The 22,682-nt window shown below is 46.7% G+C and overlaps 1 protein-coding gene across 3 annotated transcripts in view; it reads right to left on the minus strand.

Moving 5' to 3' along the window:
* The window catches only part of SOCS7 (suppressor of cytokine signaling 7), a 31,640-nt gene extending 11,651 nt beyond the window's left edge, over positions 1–19,989 (minus strand). Inside the window, exons 1-7 of one of the 3 annotated variants that reach the window (XM_032428624.1) lie at positions 18,945–19,989; positions 12,055–12,119; positions 9,041–9,145; positions 8,495–8,596; positions 7,500–7,630; positions 6,815–6,983; positions 4,373–4,501 (exon numbers count right to left, since the gene is read on the minus strand). In XM_032428624.1, coding sequence (XP_032284515.1) covers positions 4,373–4,501; positions 6,815–6,983; positions 7,500–7,630; positions 8,495–8,596; positions 9,041–9,145; positions 12,055–12,119; positions 18,945–19,909 — 1,666 coding nt within the window. In that variant the 5' untranslated portion in view covers positions 19,910–19,989. The remainder of the gene's footprint in view (positions 1–4,372; positions 4,502–6,814; positions 6,984–7,499; positions 7,631–8,494; positions 8,597–9,040; positions 9,146–12,054; positions 12,120–18,944) is intronic. The other 2 variants (XM_032428625.1, XM_032428626.1) reach the window with 2 other exon arrangements.
* Between the last annotated feature and the right edge of the window lie 2,693 nt (positions 19,990–22,682).

The raw sequence follows: 22,682 nt of genomic DNA on the forward strand, positions 1-22,682 counted from the left end.
CCCCATTTCACATATGAAGAAACTGAGGTCTACTGGGGTCTCAGAGAACTTGCTCGCAGTACAGAACCAACAAAGCCAGCCTGCCATGAGCACCTATCTGTCTGAGGAAGAGCTGAGCCCACAGAACTTCAAAGGAGGGTTCTTCAGGCGTCTCCCCAGAGCACCTGCCCCTCTGCTGTCTGCTGAGGGCGCTATCCAGGAAAGCCCCAGCACTTTGATTCATGACTGGTCTCTCTCAGTCCTCTCCTTGCTCCTATCCCTTCAATCCTCGGGCTTATCCTTGGAAGCACAGTAGTCCTCCTCCACCCACATGACTGGTCCTCTCCGCTCATACACTATTTAGAAAAAAAAAAAAAAATCACACATGAATTTCTCTCTTGAATGTATTTAAACTCAAGTGGTTTTAAAATGGTACTGGGTTTAAAGGCCTCTTTGAATTTACCCTCTCTCTCATATGTTTAAAAAATATTCTTTAGTAAATTAAACTATGGCAAACAGAAAGCTTTTGGGGGTGGGTTGTAATAATGCTAAGTTCAACATGATGTTTCAGAGATAAAGGTAATTTATGTATCTAATTATTTATTCCCAAAGACACAGTACTATCGGACTTGTGCTTAAAGAGATCAGGATAATAAGCAGCATAAAATTATCTGACAGTTTGCCTACTTGAATTTTAATGACTATATATACTTGCCTATTTAATTGTGTTACTTTTAGCCTTAGGCTTACAAATAGCAATTTGAAACCTGTTAATTCTCTGATACTTCCTGCTATCAACCTGAACATTTACTCTTTGCCCCCAAACACAGCAAACAACTGGAGCTCTCACATCCAGAGCATGTTAACAGAAGAGGTTAGAAATGGAAATAAATCTGAAATAAGACACCAGGACAGCAGAAAAGGAAAGGGCAAGGTGGACAGTGATGATCAGGAACCTTCTTCTGGTCCTTCATACCACGGGTCCTGGGCACCAATCCAGTTTCCAGCCACTTCACTGTTTTTTCTCCCCCCAACAAGGATCAGGTTAGGGGTGACACATCTCTTCCAAGTCTGAGCACCCCCACACATAGGTCTTTCTGCCAAACCAAACTGTTCCCTGAAGACCAGAATTTTCCAGGCCAAAATGTCAATAGTGCAGAATTAAGAAATCCTGGGATACAGAGAAGACCTGTCACTGAACAAAACAAATAATTATAAGATTAATGATGGTTATAAAAGAGAGACCAATTTCCTTAGAGTTGTGCAATTCAAAGTACAATTAAAAAACAAAAGGTATTGGAGGCGCCTGGCTGGCTCAGTTGGTAGAGCACGCAACTCTTAATCTCAGGGTTGTGAGTTCAAGCCCTGTGTTGGGTGTAGAGATTACTCAAAAATAAAATCTTTAAAAAAAGTATTTTCTCTTCATGCACTTCACAGATGATGAAGATCCTCCCAACTAAGAAGGATATGCTCACTTTGAGTTTTGGTTCAAACAGCATCAAGGGTTCTGTGCTAATCCCATCATATTCTCTTTTTGAGACTGCTGCCTGGTGGTGTTAGGCATTTAGTTTATAACTGTGGAATGGACCAGACTGAGATGCAAACAGTGACCTCGGATTTGTTACCACTATACTCCACTACTAAAAAGAGATAAGGGGGAAACTAAGATCAGGTGCCATCATTTTTATTTTTACTAAGGGTCCCTCCTTTGATGCCAATTACTCCATTTATTCTAACTCATGTCCTTCCTTCTGCTTCTTACTTGCCACCATCCAGAACTTTTCCATTAGTCCTAGCTTTATGATTCCTATGATCCCTGGCATCCCTTTAACACCAGTCTGCATGCCTTGTTAGTGCAGTCAGCTCTAGTACTGAGCTGGAAAGAAAACCTGACTTTGAATCCTGGCTCTGCAACTCATTGTACTTCAGTTGGGGGGGGGGGGGGGGGGGGGGGGTGGCGTGGTGTGGTGTGGTGTGGTGTGTGTGTGTGTGTGTGTGTGTGTGTTTTAAGCAGGCTCTATGCTGGCCTCCAATGTGGGACTCGAACTCACAACCCTGAAATCAAGACCTGAGCTGAGATCAGGAGTAGGACATTTAACCGACTGAGCCACCCCGGCGCCCCACTGTACCTCAGTTTCTTAATCTGTATCAAAAAAAGAAAGAACGAAAGAAAAGAAAGAAGAGAGACTGTAGTATCCCTTTAAAGGATTTTGTAAGGGCTAAATCAAATAATATCTGGCCCCTTGTAGGCGTTCGGTTATCATCCCAAAGTCGCAACAAACAGGCTCCTTTTAGAATCTACTGAGTTAAAATCCCTGGTGCAGGTTGAGAAAGCTCAACTCAAATGCTAATCCCTACCTCTTCTTCACAACAAGTCCCTCACAGAATCAACCTCACAGAATGCCTAGACTTTTATGACAAGCAAAGGAGGACAGCAAACAACGGTAAAGGAGAACACTGACTTTGCCTTTTGTCCCAGTCCTTCAAAGAGAGGTCACACAGGGTCTAGGAGCAAATACTAACTCTGCTTTGCCTTCTCAGTTTGATTACAATTTTAAGTGCAAGTAGATACCCTCTCTGTAGCATTCCTCAGAGGTCCTAAAAAGACACCCTCCACTAATAAACACACTTCTGACTTCCTTATGTAGTCTCCACAAGTCTCAGCAAACTCAGGTTTCAATTTGCTTGCTGTTACTTTTCCCCAGTAATAGACTGGTAGCAAATAAAGCACAGGATTTGGAGTCAGCTGAGCCTGGGTTTGAACTCTGACTTCAGCACTGATCAGCTAAGTGACTTCACATTTGAGCCTCAGCCTCAGTTTCTTCCCTGTCAAATGAAAATGATCTTATCTATAAATAGACCAATCTATTAGCTAACTTTGGGTTGTTGTAAGAAATGAGAGCTGTTCAAATAAAGAACCTGACAAAGTAATTGGCACAGGATACACAGTCAATAAACAGTAGCAACTGTTACAAGTTCTAACCCTTACCAATGTTAAGAATCTTAGTTAAAATTTCTGCAGACAGGGCACATTTGTAGAATGAAATGAGCTTATAGCAGAGTCCAAGTCTCTCAAATACTCTACAAGTAGATATATGCTCCAGACTCCAGAATCCTCTGAGAGGATTTCCCTGGTTCACCCATAAAAAGAGCTGCTTCCCCTGCCCTTGTCAATCACCCACCGCTGACTGCCATGCCTTGTACTGAGTTCTACATGTGCTCTTGCCTTTATCTTCCTACCTGTCCTCTCTCTGAGGCTATGAGGGTAGAAATATGGCTTATTTTTGATACTGAGTTACAGAATAAATGTCTGTTAAATAAATAACCTCCAAAAGCCACAAACTTTAAAAATTACTAAAGAGTCAATTCCTATAAGAAAGGATTCTAACTTTTCCCTTTAACCAAGTCAACTGCATGAGACTCAACTGTGTTGACAGCGCTGAGGCAAATACGAAATGAAGTGAGAATTAATACAGTTCTCACCCTGTCATGCCTTATTTAAATCACCAAGATTATAAAATGCATTCCTGTAACCTGGCTCAATCCTGTTACTGATGTTCTGCCTGGGGCTCCCCTGGAACTTCTTTTTAAAGCAATTTCTTGGCACACAGTTTGTCTAAGAATCTCAATTTGATTCACTGGAAACGGATGAAGTTCTCATTTTAAGTTCTGTTTGTATCTTACAAATTCCTCAATTAATATGCTTGTCATTTTGCTTTTCCCCAACCCTATAAAAGCAGACAGACTCCTCCAAACCATCCCGTCTCTCCCTTCGGGAGAGATTAGATAGGTAGCTCCCTACTTAGTGGGCAGGAAGACTATATAACCATGCCAGCAAGGATGGGAACGGAACTTCCCAATGCTCCCAAATGGAGAGATGTCTTTATATTTAATGCTAGTAGAGATATACAACAAGAACTATCTACTCTTTAATAGCAAGTTTAGTACAAATGGACAAAATCCACAGCAGACTGTCATTGAATTCAGCCTCCTTGACACTCACCGTGGCCTTTCTAGTGAATACTCTTTTACCTTCCCTGTTCCCGTAGAAATGGCCTGAGCGAGTTCTCACCTCTCTGCTTCACGTGGAAGCGTGAGATGCCTGGATCAGGGACAAGGAGACGCCTCTGAATGTTAAATATTCACATGACGCCTGGACAGCAGAGGTGGGATCCATTTTCTCATTCGTGTGTTCAGAAAAGCAAAGATTCCTTCTCAGTATGTTGAAGGATTAATGTACAAAAGCAGGAGATTAACCACTGGACTCCAGGAAGAGCCAGGAAAAAGGACTTCAAGTAAGTGTGGCTTTTTCTGGGAGGCAGGGGGACACATTTTGATACTATAATGAATCATACCCAAGTAAGTTACATAATTAATGTAACTCTAGCCTTACCTGGAACCCTGGATCTCAAGAAATAGAGGAACTTCCCATTCTTGGAGTGCATGATGGCTCTCTTAATGAACTCCACCACTGACTGACAGCGATCCTCAAACTTGGGGTGACACCACAGGCTGAAAGTTCCTGCCATGGTAAATTAGGGAGAGGTAAAGATGTAAAAACTTACTTTTAAAACATCTGGGAAGCTCACTTAAACATTGAAATGATTCGCAATTCTGGGAGGGTCGTTTATGGGCAAGCTGTCAGACAGAGGTCCCTGAAGACGCCTGGTCCTGTTTGCCCCACAATGAATGGAAAGGAAGAAATCACCTTTAATAAGACATTAGTATGAACACTAATCCTTAAATCACAGACCATAAAAAAAGACTGCCACAGCAAAAGCCAGTTGAAATGCCATCCCCTCAAGAAACTCTATGTTCAAGCATTCATGGAATAGTCGAGGCAAGAAAGGAAGAGTGGTTTTGCAAGTCTCACTCATTCATGTGTTATGCACAAAACATCAAATTCTAAGTCTTTTCTTCTTTAACTTCTAAATTCACACCCCCCACAGTATGTTGCAAAGATCCCACCCCAAAATTTTAGAGTCCCAAAAGCAAAAGGGAAACTGAACTCCCGTGACTAAAAACAAACCAAAAACTCAAGCACTAAATGCAAAGGAATCACCCACAAAAGGGACGGAATCCAAGAGAACTACAGATTTGAGTCTCTCTAGCTACTCTTATAGTATCACTTAAAAAGACGAAGACAAATGCTCCGTTGCAAACTGGCAACTGAAAGACCCACAAGGCTTCTATTAAAAATTCCATTTATTCGAGGAAGAAAAGCGCCTTTGAACAAAAAGTAACTGGAGCACCATTTGAAGGTTCTCTCCTTACCAGCCTCTTGTCTATCAGGGACCTTAGAGGTCAGGCATTTATTCCTCATTCTCATGGCCTAGTCATTCATCATTTTCATAGATTTATAAAAATACTTCATTTGAGGGGCGCCTGGGTGGCTCAGTCGTTAAGCGTCTGCCTTCGGCTCAGGTCATGGTCCCAGGGTGCTGGGATCGAGCCCCGCATCGGGCTCCCTGCTCAGCAGGAAGCCTGCTTCTCCATCTCCCACTCCCCCTGCTTGTGTTCCCTCTCTCGCTGTGTCTCTGTCAAATAAATAAATAAAATCTTTAAAAAAAAAAAACAAAACTTCATTTGAAAATGCTTTACTTTGCATGGTGTTTTTCTGCTGGTTTGATTCTGGCCTTTGGAAAGAGCAGGAGAGGGGGCAGCAGGCTAGGCCACAGCTACCTAACTAACTCTCAGGTCTGTCACTGAAGGGCCTCTCTTCATGCACCTTTAAGGCAGGGGTGAGGACAGAGGAAGCCATGGACAAAGCTATGCTGGCCTAACACGCTACTTCCTGCCCCACATGAGAAGCAAACCAAATACATACAGCACAACATGGCTGACAGCAGAGAAGACACGGTGGGGGCTGAGAAGAGCCTGCGAGAGACTCTGGCTTGTGAGCCTGTGGCTAACACAGCTCGTTTAAGGCTGATCCCCGAAACTCCCCAAAGTTCTCTCCACTTTTCAAATTTGTGACACAGGCAGTTATTCGGACAAAGGACGTAGCACCCAGCCCCGCCACTGCTGACCGTCACGAGTTTCTGGCCCAGGTCAAACACAGAATGCCACGATGCAAAGTCAATCCAGACAGCAGGGTTGAACAAATCAGCTTCTATACACGAGCGCAGCATTCAGCACCGGCTGACCACAGAGGAGGAGGGACCCCCCAGGAAGGCAGGCAGATAGTCTAAAGCATGTTGATCCCACAAAGTCTCTGAGTTCTGATGACTATGTCCTAAGAGACCACATAGGTGACCTAAAGAAATTATCACCACACTGTCTGACAGGAAGGGCCGATGCGACTCTCAGGCAAAGAAATTCACTACAGGACGGTCCCAGGATGAACACTAAATTCTCCTCTTTGTGTATAGGATTTAACAGAAGTCTCTCTAGATGTTGTCTAATTATTTTTTCTTTATGAGATATAGATACAGCAATTACCTACATGGGGTGAAAGTTGAAGCAACATCACGCGTTAAGTCTAATTACGAACAGAGCTTGGGAGAATTTGTGGAATGGTCCTAGGTTATCTCTTCCTTCTATCAAGAGAATTCTACCGGCTTTGCTCTGTTTGACAGTCTTGTTCAGGCCCTCCTCTTTTGGAGAGAAATGCTGAGAATACTTTTCAACAGAACCCTCACCTTCCTCCCTACCCCTGCCAACATTGCTTCTAGGGCTGAAACCAGTACCCATAACAACATTCAACGGAGTAGGAGATTTTCCTCCCTATCCGTAGTTCCACTTCTATAAAACCTTCCTGCAAAAAGGCCAGATAGCAAGAGTAGAGACCGGCAAAGGGGGAAGAAGGCTTTCCCCAAACGGCAGCACCTCTTACCTCTGTAGTGCTCCATTCTCGTGTGGTGGGTGATACCCTGTGACCGGAAACTGAGGCTCAGGATGTAACGAGGATCAGAGCTATCTCGTACCAGGAAAGAGCCATCTGGCTTCCCTTTCAGCTTCATCTCTGCATCTTCCCAGTTCATTGGTCCCCAGTACCAACCACACTATCAAAGACAAGAAGTGGTCAAGTACTTCACAGCATGGGGGGAAGGTGCACGTTTTCAGCACAATCGATTTTACCGCAGGAGAATCCCCACCCTCCCATCACTTCCAAAACATTTCACTAGGTAAGAGCTGCTAAGAGTGTCTTAACCATTAGCAGTGAACAGCAGGCTCATTCATTTTAGCCCTCCCGAGTAACAGAAGAATAAGCTTACAGTCCCATTACCAGGGCTCTACAAAGAAAAGGAGAGGGAACTGGGTCAGTTAATCTGTCAAACTCAGCTTCCACTAAGTCAACAGTTCTCCACAACCGTTCTTCACCACATTCAAATGTTTTTCTCCAAGATTCCATTTTACAACGCCCCTTATGGAATTGATCATAGCAGCATATTGCTTTGGCACTGTAAATATAGAGGCAAGAGAACTACTCTTCTTCTAAAAATAAGACAAGGAGAGCCCAGGACAGAAGAAGGCGAGTGGGAGAGGAGGCCAGCCGCCAGTCTCCGGGCACCGCCTACCTTCTCCAACTCTCGAAGGCTGGCGGCAAAGCTGCTGGAGTCGGGCCGGTAGAGCGGACACTGGAGATGCTGCGGGGGCTGGCTGTGCAGGGCTTCAGCTGCTCGGATGGGAGCAATCCGGGGAAACGCATCTGCCGGGCAAGACAGTGGTGGTCCCTTGTTCACCCTCCCGGCTCCCAAGCACAAGCAGACCCTCCCCGCAAAACACAGATGCTAACTGAAGAGGGGCAAGGCATTAGAAGCTAAGCTGGAAAGGGTGGACGCCAAAGCAGTGGAAAGGAGCTGGATGGGCTGTAACAAAAAGCTGTGTGGGCTCGTGTAAGCTGTGAAGGATGGGTGGGGGCGTTTGACCCCAAGAGAGGGCTAGGGGAGCTGCTCACTAACCTGACTAAGGTGACTACTTCATGGGCTTCACCAGCCTAGAGCGATTCCAGCTTCTCCCACCTCGAGGTGAAGCGCCGGTAAAGCAGCCTTGGAAATAGTGACTCGCTTACTTGCCCAGGAAGAGGAACGATTTTGCCAGGCAAGTGGAAAAGAATGCCGATTTCATTCATTTTACTCCTTGGGGACTGGAGGCTGGCAAAGCAGGTATGGGCTACTAAATGCTTGGTACTTATTTACAAGGCTGCAGTAAATACTAAAAGCTTAGAAACACCAGAGAACTTTGAAAACTTTAAACCTCCTCACCATTCGGAAATTAAGGCAGTCTCCTAAGTGAGATCTACTCAGAGACCGCAAAGCAGGTTCGGCAGCAAAGAGGTGAGAAATTTAAGTCTTTTATCCCAACAAAAGTCAGATTCACCTCCACAGGGAAAATGGGTTAGAAAAACCAGTTCTTGGCCTCAATTCCAAGGAGTTCTGGCCCAGCCAAGGGGATAAGATTTAAGCTTTCTCATAAGTCCTATTATTTCCATAAATAGACGTCTCCCATCCTTCAAGAGTATATCACTTTGTACTCCCAACTTTTACAAGGCTTGCCTCTAAACTAAGCTAACCTGGGGCATGGGGTGGAGGAGGCGGAGGTAGGGGGAAAGACTGCAGGGAAGACCCCATCGGAGCCACAAGGACAGATGTAGGCAGCGTCCCACTGATATCATCTAGAAGAGAGAACAGAAGCAAGAGGTTCAGAAATATGAGCACAGATGAGTGAGGTGAAGCAGAGGAGAGGGAGAAGGATCATCAGGCTGCCCTCTGGAGCAAGATGGCCTGACCTTCACCCTGTCTTTTTGCACAGAGGCAACAATCATCTTAACCTGGTTTCCTTTGTTGAAAGCAGAAATGTAAGGATATTCCTAAAGCAGTCTACTAGCGGTAGATTCAGGGCAAGATAAATACAGGTCTAATCAACATATGGACAGTAAATGTTACAGCATGCAGGTAAGAAACCCATTTAACTGCTTAGGGAGATGACAAGGGTGCTGAGAAAGGGACAGGGAATAATTGGGTCATTATTAGAAACCAGTCCTGGAAAAGAACAACAGGTTTCTAGAGCTCACCCCCTCCCACTAGGGCAAGAAGGCAGAGAGGGGCAGAGACTATACCTAGGAGGCTGAGGCTTCTCCTCGGAGGAGGAGGGGGAGTTGGAGGGTGTGGAGAGGTCAGGCCCCGCTGAGAGATGTCCACGTCCACAAGTGACACAGTTTCACCTGAGGGATTCACAGACCAAGCATGTTACAGAAGCACCTTGCCCGCAGCTGAAGTCGAAAGCAAAGGAAAGCAAAGGGCAAGCAAGGGAGGCTAGAGGTCTCCGGCTCTCAAAAATCTCAAAACCTAATGCTTCCCAGAGCTGGAATCACCCCCAAACACCTGGGAAGTCAATTTTAAATTCTATCATTTCTTGGTCCTGTTAAAGGTCAAGGATTCTTTAGGACAGAAACATGGGATTAACAGTGGAAAGGCCAATTAATTGTGGTTGTGCCACTGACTACGTAACCTTAACAAGGGGTCTTTATTCAAATGGAACTCACAGCATTCATGTTTACAGATGTGTGTACCAATTTCTGCCTTAGGGAGCAAGGCAAGCAGCTTGTTACAAGTCCAAATGGACATGGAAAGCAAGTGCCAGAAAAATGTAAGAACTGCATGGTAACCTGAATGCAGATAAAGGTCCCAAGGTGAGCCCTAACTTCTTCCTAAATGGCTTTCTACATCTAGATTTTCCAGAATATTCACTCATAAGAGAACCAACCATTTCGCATATCAACTGATTCTTAATAGCTAAGGCTACAAAGGCCAAAAAGTGCATTTATAATCCTAATAATGAACTACTTCCACAGTCAGCCAAATCAGGTAAGCTCCAGAGGAGCTTGATGGGGGATGGCACATGGTTTCTCCTATTTCCTGCCTATCATGCAGTTCTGTTCTCTGCATATACCCTCCTTCTTGCGATCCAAGCCCATCTACCCTCTCTCCACTTCAGTCACCAGAGGGAAAAGGGTATTATATAACAAAGGCTGACTGACAAGTTTTGGTAGGTCTGACCCACAGGGGGAGGACTCTCAAGATTTCTCTAATTTGGCCCTTAGGGTGTTACTTCCAACAACTTTTTCTCATTCAGGAGGCTGAATTAGCTCCTCAGCTAGAATTTTATTATTTCCCAGTTAAGAAAATGAGGTAACCAATATCTCTAAAAGGCCAAGAGTTGGGCTTTCAGAATCCAATACACAGTTTTTTACAAAGGTCTTGAGCACTCATTAAGATAAGCAGAAAAGCTCTGCCAGGGGGGACCTGGCTGGCATAGTCAGTAGAACATGTGACTCTTGATCTCAGGGTCATGAGTCGAGCCCCATGTAGGGCGCAGAGTTTACTGAAAGAAAGAGGGGCGCCTGGGTGGCTCAGTCATTAAGCGTCTGCCTTCAGCTCAGGTCATGATCCCAGGGTCCTGGGATCGAGCCCCGCATCGGGTTCCCTGCTCTGCGGGAAGCCTGCTTCTCCCTTTCCCACTCCCTCTGCTTGTGTTCCCTCTCTCGCTGTGTCTCTCTCTGTCAAAATAAAATAAAAAATAAAATCTTAAAATAAAAAGAGAGAGAGAGAGAGAGAAAGAAAGAAAAAAAAGAAAGCTCTACTAAAAGTCATCAGTGGAAGCTCTGGGAAGCTGGGACCAGACTCATCACATAGCTTAGTAACTGAGAGCCTAGCAGCCCAGAGCAATGCAGTGAGCCCAGACAAGTGAGTTTCCTGAAGGGTCAGAGATCTGGATGATAGGTATATCACTTATTTTTTTTTTTTTTAAGATTTTATTTATTTATTTGAGAGAGAGAGAGAGAGAGCACGAGCGGGGGTAGGGGCAGAGGGAGAAGGAGAAGCAGACTCCCCGCTGCGCAGGGAGCCCGATGTGGGGCTTGATCCCAGAACCCTGAGATCATGACATGAGCTGAAGGCAGATGCTTAACTGACTGAACCAGCCACACGCCCCTAGGTATAGCACTCAAGTAAAACATGTAATTAAAAAAAAAAAAGATGTAATTCAAGAGAGCTCAGGCTGTCTGAAACAGGAACACCAAACCTGAAAGTACAAATGTGGGTGAGCGTTCCTTACTTTAAAGAGGAAACAATTATTAACGAGAAAGACACGCTGCTACAGGACAGGGTTCTTTAATTCTGGGCTGCGGGTAAGAACAGAGGCCTCCCTCTCCACCTGTGCCTATTACAGACACCAACTCACTTCTTCTGACACCTCACAGCGGTCTATGCAGTAACGGGGGTCCCACTAGCCTGCTGAACATCTTCTGGACATGTCCATTCCTAAATCATAATTCTTCCTGTCATCTTTTCGAGGGATACAACCTCCAAAGGAGTTTGAAGTTAGGAATTTTTGGTTGGGCCACAAACAATGAGGAGTACTCCGTTCCCGAGACTGGAGGCAGAGTGCTAAAGACCTTCTCTACCACTTACTTAAGCAGGAGCTCCATATAAGACTGACAAACAAAAAGGCTCCCTATCTGAACAAGATCCCCATTAAGGAGAAGGCAGTTGCCCAAAGGATATTCAACCACTTTCCTACTTGAGCAACTGTGTTCCCTGCTGCAATAGGAAAGACTTAAATTAGACACAGTGAAGAACTCTAACAGCTGCAAGAACTCCTGGCCCCTAAAATGGGTAAGACAAGAGCTCACATAATCCCCTTTGCCCAAAGTCTTTAAAAATAGACCAGATAATCGTGGATCATGTTTATTAGATCATCCATGAACTCCCTTGGAAGTAGGGACAGGAATTGTATGACTTCTAGAGTCCTTTGTGCACTCTGAGCCTATAAATTTGTAATTCCTACTTTTAATTTATACGTGATGGCCCTGAATGAAGCACTGCGCACCTGCCAGGGCTACCTAATTACCAGCAAGCAGTCTCTATCTCCAACTATAAAGCCTCCAAAGTCAAGAACACATTCCACACCATAAAAATAGCCTCACCCCAACCCCAGCGGGCATGGAATGAAGGAAGTGGCTGCAGGCCCGCCAGAAGCTCGCTCTGCGGTGCATCTGCAAGTGTCCCCGGACAGGTCTCAGAACACTCCTGCTTTTGGAGGTCAGAAGACAAAGAGAGCGATCACCCTTACCTGTGAACAGGGGGCTGAAGGAGACCGGAGAAAAGGCACTTTGAGTTCTTGTCAACCTGGGTTTCCTAGGGGGTGAGAGAGCACACAGAGAATATAAGGGAGGATGGGGGAATGAACACATACACATTTAAGTCACTACGACACTCAATTCTAGATGCACTGAAAAACCAAGCAAATCCTAGTCACTGTCAACAACACTTTTGTAATACAGCCTAAAATTTAAAGGGGGAGAATGAAATAATTCAGGCAATTTCTTAAATAGATTTGGCTACAAAGTTCAGCCTACAAAGCCATGAGAAATCCCTTTGGATCTCTCCACACCCAGCATAATGGAAGAGTAAAACACCTTGAGTGGTAATTAGCAAGTCCATTTCTAGAGGAAGGAAGTCAGATGCAAGGCTGATTTTCATAAGGGAGCCAAGAAAATGGCTCTTGACCTGAGCAGGTGTCCTATCGGAGCAAACACTTTCCCTATGGCCCTGCCCCAAGGCGCAGGAGGTCCCAAAGGGAACCAGGGAATAGATTTGGACTTGAGAATGGCATAAGAAGCACAGGCAATGTTCAACCACTAAGATCCCTGATTTCTACACAAATGCCCTGAGCCATGGTACAAAGCCATCAGCTAACAAGGGGGCCCCCTCAGGTTAAGGGCTCTGCCCGGCTCCCAAAGAAAATGGCCCTTCCCCTCTCTGAGTGGCCAGTCACATGGCTCTCCCCATGACTTCTTGATCCTGCTCCGGGGAGCCAGCTGGAAAACCTAGATCTCCTGTGAAAAGATACACCAAAGGTAACTTCACTTTGTACCAATTTCAACTGGCTTTTCAGTGAGAAATGAAAGAAATCCAAAAGACTCTGACAAAGACTTTCTGGCCAGAAATGTGCTAAGCTCAAAAACCTCACCTCAGGATGACTGAATTGACTACAAGGGAAAGAACTTGCAGAAGTGATAAAAATATGCTCTATCTGCACTGTGGCAGAGCTTATGTGACTGTATATCCTTGCCAAAATTAACAGAACTGGACACCTTAAAAAAAAAAAAAAAGGTGAATTTTAGGCGGTCGTAAATTATACCTCAACAAACCAGACTTAAAAAAGAAAAAGGAAAAAACCCACGAATTGAATGCTTGACTCTAGGCCTTATACCCGGCTCACCTTCCAAAATTACTCTCACCCAAAGGACTAAATAAAACTTCAAAGGCACCAACAGAGAAGCTGCACAGAAAAGCCAAAATGAAACCCTATTTAAATTATTTGACTTTGGAAGATCTTTACGCATTTGTTTTAACACAGACGTCTAAGCTTCTCGAGACTCCCTTCAAACAGAATTTCAAAACCATATTGTGAAGACCTTACTCAGAAACAGCCAAGACGCTGGATTCCTATCCCACACTCCCTCTGCAACTTCCTCGATGCCGAGACTCCTCATCTAACGATGGCGCTCCGTGTACCTGCCCCACCCAAGGCACACACAGGAGACAGGGCTGCACCAAAACACGACACAACCACCCAGACTCCTCTGTTTATAAAAGTTGACCCTGACCGTCTGCAGCTTAGTTCCGACCCTCCAGGGGGCTGGAATGGAAAGTTAATTTTGCTGGACATGAACTTTAAGACTGAAGAGCTTCCAAGCTGATTTTTATTTGATAACTTGTGGGTACAACATTAAACCCAGCAAGTAGAAACCTAAAGCACTGGCCTCTCAGAGGGTTCACACCTCAGCCATTTGGCCGTTTGCCTCTTTTCAAAGGAAGCTGCGTTACTCTGCCATCTGCCCATGCTGGGGACGAGGCTCCTCAGTGCCAAGCGCTGAAGAACGGCAGTACCCAAATGCACACATCTTGCGGGGGCTCATCTTCTCCCCCACCCCCGGCATTCTGCAGAAGAAAATCATAGTTTCTAGGATCTAGAAAAAGAAATACATCAGAATCTGAACACAGGCAGAGCCATTTGAGAGCCCTGGGATGGCTTTTTCTGGCAAATAAGGGGGCCTCGGGGCTGGAAGCTTGAAGAGGTAGAAGGTCTAGGGGGCTGATAGGCTAATAATAAAAATAAGTGCTTCCTTCTCTCTTCAGGTAGACGCTGTCTAACTAAAAATCCAAAGCAGTTTCTGTCTCAAGGATCCTGAGAGCATTCTAATGGCAGTCATTCATGAAAAGACCAATCTAGACAACTATAAAAAACAAAGCAAGGGAACAATTAACATAAAATCGAGGATGGTGGTTACGTGGGGGAGGGAAGAGATGTAATCAGGAAGCAACACACAGGGATCTTCAAAGATACTGATAACATCCTATTTGCTAAGCTTAGTGGTGGGTACCCAAGTATGCAATTCATTATTATTAGAGTACATACACTTTATGTATCTCCTTTTGTAGACATGAAGCATTTAAAACGATAAAAGCCCATCTAAGCTGGATGTGCCGTTTTGGGAAAACAACATGAATGATTCAGCTCCGGTAACATTTTTAACTAACCCTTCCATACTACATTCCCATGTTATTTTATTCCTCCCCAGATCATCCTGACAAGCATTAGGGTGCAAAGTTAAGTCATTTTAACTCTGCCAGTGGGCCACTTGCATCTTAGCGGCAGAAGGACTTGAGAGGTAGGGTGGGGTAGGATCTGGTGGGCTACACCTCAGGTGGCAGAAAGGGACAGAGGCAGCAGAAGACCTGAGGCAAAGGTCTTCTTTGGGGCTAGCAGTCCTTTGTGTCAGCTACACCACTGCTTCTGCTACAGATGACAAACAGAACGCCTCTGTCCACTGCCACTCTGCAAATGACTAACTGGACGGCAACAGATCCGTGGGATAACATGGGTTACAAGCATTAGACTAGATGGGCCGACAACACCTTGATAAAACCACTGGCCACTTTTCAAATTCCTTGAAACCTAAAACATAAACCATGAAATAACGATGTCCTCCCTCTCCCTTGTCCATAAACCCCATCTACTGATGTCCTAAGACTTAAACATGTCCTCTTCTACAGTAACTCCCAAACTCGGATGTCCAAATGCCAGGTTTGATGGCCACAATTTACCTCTGCGCCTGCCAGAGCACACAGTGCCAAGTCAGCCAGCCCGTGCCATTTCCAACACGTCATAAGCCAGTGTCTGTTCATGTGCTGCAGGCACAAAAACCATGTGTTCATTTGTAGTTCCAATACACAGACATCTGTGCAGCAAGGTCAGATCCAAAACTCCATCATTTGCCAACTGAAGAACCTATGGAGGGAACTTCCGGGGAAAAGCCAAGAGGTGTGGTCCAACGTCTAAAACGGTGGAATGATTTTAGCAGGGAAAATGTTAAGGAGTGAAAGACACAGGCTCGAATGGACAGAGATTTCTGAAGTTAGGTTGCTCATTCCAAAAGATAAGATGCCAACCACAACCACTTTGTGGCACGAGAGTTGAAAAGATCCATGGAGTATGGACCCAAAACCCAAACCCAAAGTCAGAACTTCCTCAGCACACACCACAAAATCATCTTGTTCTCAGCATGTCAGGCTATTTCTCAAACAGATTCCCTGAGACCTGAAGACCCGAGGAAACAGAAAAGGCTTTCTCCTGTCTGCCGGGTCTGTCCACGACAGCAGGGCCCCAGACTAATGCCAAGGCAGCCTGCCTCTCTTTCCAGAATTTTATCTTTTTTCCAAACAAATAGGAAACCACTACAGAACTGTTCTCCATTTTCCCACCTCACAATTACGAAGACTGCCAGTAATAATCTCAACTGTTAACTCGGAAAAAACAAACCTTGAGAAATGAACAAGGTACCCATTTCCAACCATGTATGTATTATGTGATGATTTTATTTTATTTTATTTTATTTTTATTTTTTAAAGATTTTATTTATTTATCTGACAGAGATAGACACAGGGAGAGAGGGAACACAAGCAGGGGGAGTGGGAGAGGGAGAAGCAGGCTCCCCGCCGAGCAGGGAGCCCGATGCGGGGCTCGATCCCAGGACCCTGGGATCATGACCTGAGCAGAAGGCAGATGCTTAACCGACTGAGCCACCCAGGCGCCCCTTATGTGATGATTTTAAAAGGTTAGATCAAATGCTATTTCTCAGCAAATACAAAGGAAGACAATCATTTCAACATATGTGGAAAAGACAAGGGAACTTCACTGGTTTTCCTGAAATAGCAATTCTATATCACACCGAGGCCCCCAGGCATCAAGCCCAGCTCTTTGAATTCCAACATATGTGTGTTACAAGGCCTAGCCCAGCTCTCCAGAACAGAAACCTGATTAGTCGATGGGCCCATTTCTTCCTTCACTTGAAAAGGGTTCTCTAAGCTAATTCACACGAGACTTAAGACTCAGTATATCCAGGCAGGTCCATTTAGGACTCTAAAGCATCTGAAAGGAACTAAAGGTTTGCTTCATGTTAAAATATGGAAACTATCAAGCCTTATAAAATGACGGCAGGAAGTACTTTCTAGTGATAGCTGTGGGAAGGGCAGATGTGGAAAAGGGCAAAGAGAACCATACCCAGAGGTTACTGAAAAGCCCCAAATTATACAGCAAAGATTGCAGAGACTCGTAATTAACTCCAACTAACAATAAGAAGGGAGGTCATATACCTTCTGGCAAAAGACTGACATTTCTCACAGCCTCCAGGTCCTTACCAATCAAAACAAGAAAACAACCTAAAATTCCAAACTCATCCTTCTTCCCAACAGGGCGGACTTAGGAGGTGCAGATCCATAGAAATCACAACTACCCTAGCCAGACTTACCAAGTTTCTCACAGCTGCGAGGCTGCCAACAAGACTGGCACGTAGTAAGCTGTGGAAAAGCTAGCAAGCAAATCTAGCAGCACCAAATTCTAAGCATTAAAAAAAAATTACCAGTTCAATCTTATTCCTTCTCCTCCAAAAGCACAAAATATTCCATCTCAATTTCTCTTGTCTTCATTCAATTCCTACAAGGACAGGAACAAGACAAGAATCACTCCCATTTTACAGATGGAAAAAAAAGAGGAAGCACGAAGAAGACAAAATTGGCCTACATTCCACAGATGCTGGAGTTGTAAGCAGAATCTAGATGTTCATGTTCTCTGTGCAACACACTGCCTCCTAATAGCAGTCAGCCAAACGTTCATACACAAATACCTAGCTCTTCTCCAATTCATCAGAAAAAGCCCTTGGACCCAAAAATGTAATTCTCCAGTGCCCTGAACTAAGCTTCCTTGCAGAGCTACAGCCCAATTTGCTCTGCAGCAGAAATCTGTATTGTGCTCAGTGTGAGGGTTGGTAAAAGAGCAGCCAATGACCATTAAATTCTGCTTCCAAAGGCAAAAAACCGTACAATGTTATATGCCTTTTCCTCTTCCTAATCTATTAGACGTAGCAGCTAATTTCACGCCACACCTCATATTTGGCGTCTCTGGAATCTTAGACCAAGTCCTGGTCAATATGGAACAAAGGCAAGACAAACCACAAGAAAATTAGCAGTCTATCCTATGTCATTACCCACAGATTCAATCCTGCCCTCCCCCCATCTGATGAAAATTTCATCTATACTGGTAAGTGGAGCATCGAATGCAGAGCCTACAATAAAAATGCTGTTTCGGCAGCCACACATGTTTTAAGACCTGAGCTCCCAGCATAAGTTCACTGGGAAGCAAAGGCAGAAACATAGGTCTACCTGAGGGGGCAACACACATCAACCTACTGATTTCTTTAGGGAATTTGGGTTGGGTCTGATTCCCAAGATGATACTCTGGCACAACTGTTCAGAAAGGGCAGCTAAGTCAAAATTGACCCACACTTTCCTCTTGGGGGCATGCAAACTCCCCTGAAAGGAGAGGTCCAAGGATGAGTGGTTCCCAGTCGAGGTCATACTTCAGGGTCATGCGGGAAGCTTTGTGGAAATTCAAACTCTTGGGCCCTCAGACATACTGATCTTTTCCCAAAGCTCCCCACGTGATTCTGGTACACAGTAAAGTTCTCAAATCTACTGGTCTACCCGTTCTTCAGCCCTGGGTTGTGGTTCCAGTGTGCCTCAAGAATCCACCATATGAGCTGCACCAAAACCAATTCCAATCTTTGTTCAGAATCCACTGGGCGGTGCAAACCACAATGGCAGTTACCACAAGGGAAGTCTCACTTCTTGACACAAAAGTTGACAGCTTTTTAAACTAACATACAGACCTAACACTGGATGCCAGAGTGCTGTCCACCCTTCAGAAATGCAGAGAAAAAAAAATCGACATCCAAGTTTGGAATATTCATCAACTGGCCTAGAACTCACGGACCCATGTCTATACCTCACGCTTAGAATACTCACATGGGCTTGAGAGCAAACTATTTTCTATTCTCCCAGACGGTGATCAGCACACAGGCTTGAGATACCAAGTGTATCTAAGAAACCAACCAGGAAAGCATTAACATGTTGAATAGAGATACCCAAACAATTGCTGGCCTACAACTGCACGTGTGTCACATCATCTGTAGGCATGAGTGTGAAAGGGGTGGGGTAAACAGAAAGAATAATAAGCAAAATGGTTACAACACCAACTTTTTGCCCCAAAGACCAAACATTTCCAGCAACCTCCCTACCAGATATAATGGTAGACAGACACCTTGGAAAACTTTAAAAGCCAGGCCAGGGTGGGGGGTGGGAGGATGGTTTCAAATCATCTCCCAACTGGAGGGATGCTAACCAGCTGAGAAATGTCACCGGAGTGAACTTCCTAAGAGTGAAAACTGTTCCCCCAATTAGCTCTGACCGAATGGGCGATGTCACCACCTTTAGCCCTAAGTCTCTGTGCCTCCTTACGAAAAGCACATCCTAAGAACTGTCAGAAGCATGTTCGCAGCAGAATAAAAGGGAAATGAAACAAGACAAGGAAGTGTCAGTGAGCCCCCCGGCCAGTCTCACCTCCCCGCGTCCAGCTCCCGGCCCGCAGAGCCTCCCATGTCTGTCAGGCTCGCAGCAGAAGTAGCCAGCTCTCCAGAAGGCCTCTTGCCGGCCCCATCCCCACCGCCGGAGCCGCCGTTGCAGCTCTTCGTGCGAAAGAGGCGACTGAGGCGGATTTTGAGGGAGCCCTTCCGAGAAGGGCCCGCCAGTGGCCGGAGGGGCCCGGGAGGAGGCGGGGGCGGGGGCGGGGGCTGCGGCTCCCCTCTACCCAAGCGCCCTGGGGGGACCAAGTCCTGCATCGGGAAGGGCACCGGGGGTAATTCAGGACCCGGGGGCTGCAGCAGGAGCCGGCCGCCCCCTCCTCCTCCGCGGCCCGGGCTGCTGAGCTCCTCTTCCGAGCAGCTGTTAGTCTCCAGGCTCTCGGCCTCCGACTCCAAGCCCTCCAGGACCAGCAGCGCGTCGCTCGTCTCCGTGGGGTCCTCCCCGGCCTGCGGGGCGGCAGCAGGCGGCTGGGGCTGCGGAGGGGGCGGCTGCGGGGGGCACGGGCACGGGCAGCAACCCCCACCGACCGTCTTGACCCCTGGCGCCGCCGGCTGCCCGAGCCCCAGAGCCGCCAACTGCGCCTCCAGTCCAGCCGCCGGGCCCCAGGTCCGCTCGAGCGCCAACCCCGGCGGCAGGGCCTTGGGGTCCAGGGCACAGCGGTGCCGGGGACACAGCAGTTCCGAGGGTCCCGGCTCCGGGGCCGCCTCCGCGTCCTCCTCCTCCGGCGGCCGACCCACGTTGCGGAACACCATCAGCTGCGGCGGCCGGGAGCCCCGCGGACCGGGCCGCGCGAGGAAGGGTGGCGGCGGGGGGCCATGGCCCGGGGGCGGCGGCGGCGGGCCTGGCTCGGGGGCCGCCTCTCCATAGCCGAGCAGGCGGCTCAGGACGCGGTACGAAGCGGCCGCCGCCGCCGCCTCGCCATCCCGGAGCTCGGCCCCCTGCATCGGGGAGAGGGAGGGAGGGCGGGCGGCTGGGAGCCGGGCTGGGGTGGGGACTAGGCCGGGCCCCGCCGGAGCCCCGCCCGCCGCGGCCCCCGGAGCGACAGCGCTAACGGCCGCCGCGGCCTCTGCCTCATAGAGGGGGGCGGGGGGCGCGCGGAGCCCAGCGCGAGCCCAGGCCGCGCGCCGCCGCCGCCGCCGAGGACCGCCCCCTGATGGCGTCACTTCCGGGAGGCTGTGACCACGCCCCCTCCCCAGGGCGTGCTCGCGCTGGCCTCGGCGGAGCGTGACGTTAAGTGCAGCCCAGGCCGCTATTGGCGGTGGGCGGCTTCTCGCCTGGCCGTTGGTCCCCTGGCCCGACCCTTGCTTTTTACTTCCCGGGCGCAGAGGCCGAAGCCGCCCCTCCCCGGTGCGGGGGGAGCGGCCGTGGAAAGCCTGGTTTGGTCCTGGCCGAGAGAGCGGCCGGCCTCTGGGAGTACCTGTGATGTGGTCCCGCCTGTGCCGCTTGCGAGGTGTGACCGTGACCGAGTCATTTCTTCATTGACTAACTGTATCCCCGCTGGCTTCCAGTGAATGTTTGTGGAATGACACATGAATAATGTGTGTTCTAGAGCCAGTGCTGTGCTGATAAATGTTGAACAGCTGGCTCTCTGGGGGAAGAGGGCATTACATGCATATATATATATGTACATAAGTTTATCATGAATTTTACTGATGTAAAGGTTGTATAGCACACAATTTACAAATGATAACAATAGTATACGATTGCAAATTCTATATAACCAATTGATTCTCAAGAATCCTTTCATTGGCTTTGGTCAAACCCTTGTATGGGTAGCCAACCTGTGGTTTCAGTTGACCAAGGAATCGCAGCATGAAATGTTGGTTGATGTTTTCCTCAATGTCAGTGTAAGAGGAAAATGAAAAAAATAAAGACGGTCTTAACTGGCAATTATGGGAGTGACTTGCTTGCTGAATCAGAAAACAGTTTTCAAACACTGAAAGAATATTCCCTTAATTTTGGGGGCGCCTGGGTGGCTCAGTCGGTTAAGCATCTGCCTTCCGCTCAGGTGATGATCCCAGGGTCCTGAGATGGAGCCCACCTTGGGGCTCTTTGCTGGGTGGGGAGTCTGTTTCTCCCTCTCCCTCTGCACCCTCTCCCCACCCCTGCTTGTGTGCTCTCTCTCCCTCCCCCCTCTCTCAAATAAATGAATAAAATATTTTAAAAAAGATTTCCTTAATTTTTGTGCTATTCACAATGTAATGGCTACAGGCATAACACATTAAATTTAAATCTGAATTACTAACTTTCCCTCCATCACTTTCTTAAATCTAGATAATCGACAAAACACTAAATCAAGGCCCTGATTTGTAGCATTTGCTGATATCCATGGTGTAAATACTCCCACCATGGCTGATTTCAATTTTCAGAACACAGAGTTACTGAACACGGAGTTAGAAAGAGATGAGCAGTAGCATACCCTTATGTAATAGTTTCATCATGCAGCTACGATAACAACCCCAGGAACATAGGTAAACAGTAATAGTAAAATTATCAGAAAGTGATGAGTTTTGAAAATATATTACCTTTATTTTAAACATTTAATTATAAGTGTGCATAATTTAATTTTGAATAGTGGCTGTGTTTCACAACTGGCTTGCAAAATTCCTGAAATTTTAACAGTTGACTTTCACAGTCCTGTATGAGCCAGCTTCACAGCATCTTCATACCTCAGTTTTCTCATCTGCAAAATAGGAATAAAGATGACTGCTTCACTTACTTGCAGACATGCTGTGAAGATCAAATAAGAGAAAGCTTGCTGTGTAGAGGATACTGGACTGGAGGGAAGGGAGAGGACTGGACTGGAGACAGCAGGCCGGGAGATCAGTTAGGAAACTATTGTAATTGGTCCCTGAGAGATGTCGAGGGATGCAAGAGATAAGGAGGAAGGATCAGCCAGCAGAACTTAGCAACTTTGTACCTGAGGGTGCACTGGAGTGAGGAGGGTATGAGTCCTGGAGCCAGAGAGAGCTTTTTAAAATGAAAATTTGTCGGGGCACCTGGCTGGCTCAGTCCGAAGAGCTTGCGACTCTTTATCTCAGGGTCATGAGTTCAAGCCCCATGTTGTGTGTAGAGATTACTTAAAAATAAAATTAAAATTGGGGTGCCTGTGTGACTCAGATGGTTAAGTGTCTGCCTTCGGCTCAGGTCGTGATCCCAGGGTCCCAGGATCGAGCCCCACGTTGGGCTCCTGGCTCAGCGGGGCACCTGCTTCTCCCTCTCCCTCTGCCTCTTCCCCTGCTCATGCTCTCTTTCTCTCTTTCTCTCTCTCTGTATCTCTGTGTCTCAAATGAGTAAATAAAATCTTAAAAAAATTAAAATAAAAAAATAATAACATGGAAATTTGTCTATAACCCGTGATTATAACCCTTCGTGGTTTCCCATTGTTCTTAGGCTGAAGAGAAAACCCCTTAAGGAGGCCTATGGGGTCCTGTGTGATCTGACCCCTGCTTCCGTCTGGCCTCATTCCCCACCAACCTTCACTTTGTTCTCCCGCCCCTGCAGTTCCGCTAGCCCTGTGTGAGGCTCACACACATATGGCCATTACATAAGCTATTCCCTTTTCTTGAAAGGCTTTTTCCTTCTCTTTTTGCTTAGTAAACTCCTACTCATCCTTAAGTTGAACTCACTCCTCACTACCTCGGGGAAATCTCTCTGCCTGGGTCCTTCCTTCTCTCCACCTAGCTCCCAGACCGCTCTTTTGTCACACTGACGAAA

The sequence above is a fragment of the Phoca vitulina genome, unplaced genomic scaffold, assembly GCF_004348235.1.
Source record: "Phoca vitulina isolate PV1807 unplaced genomic scaffold, GSC_HSeal_1.0 scaffold40, whole genome shotgun sequence".
In the NCBI taxonomy this organism is placed as follows: Eukaryota; Metazoa; Chordata; class Mammalia; order Carnivora; family Phocidae; genus Phoca; species Phoca vitulina.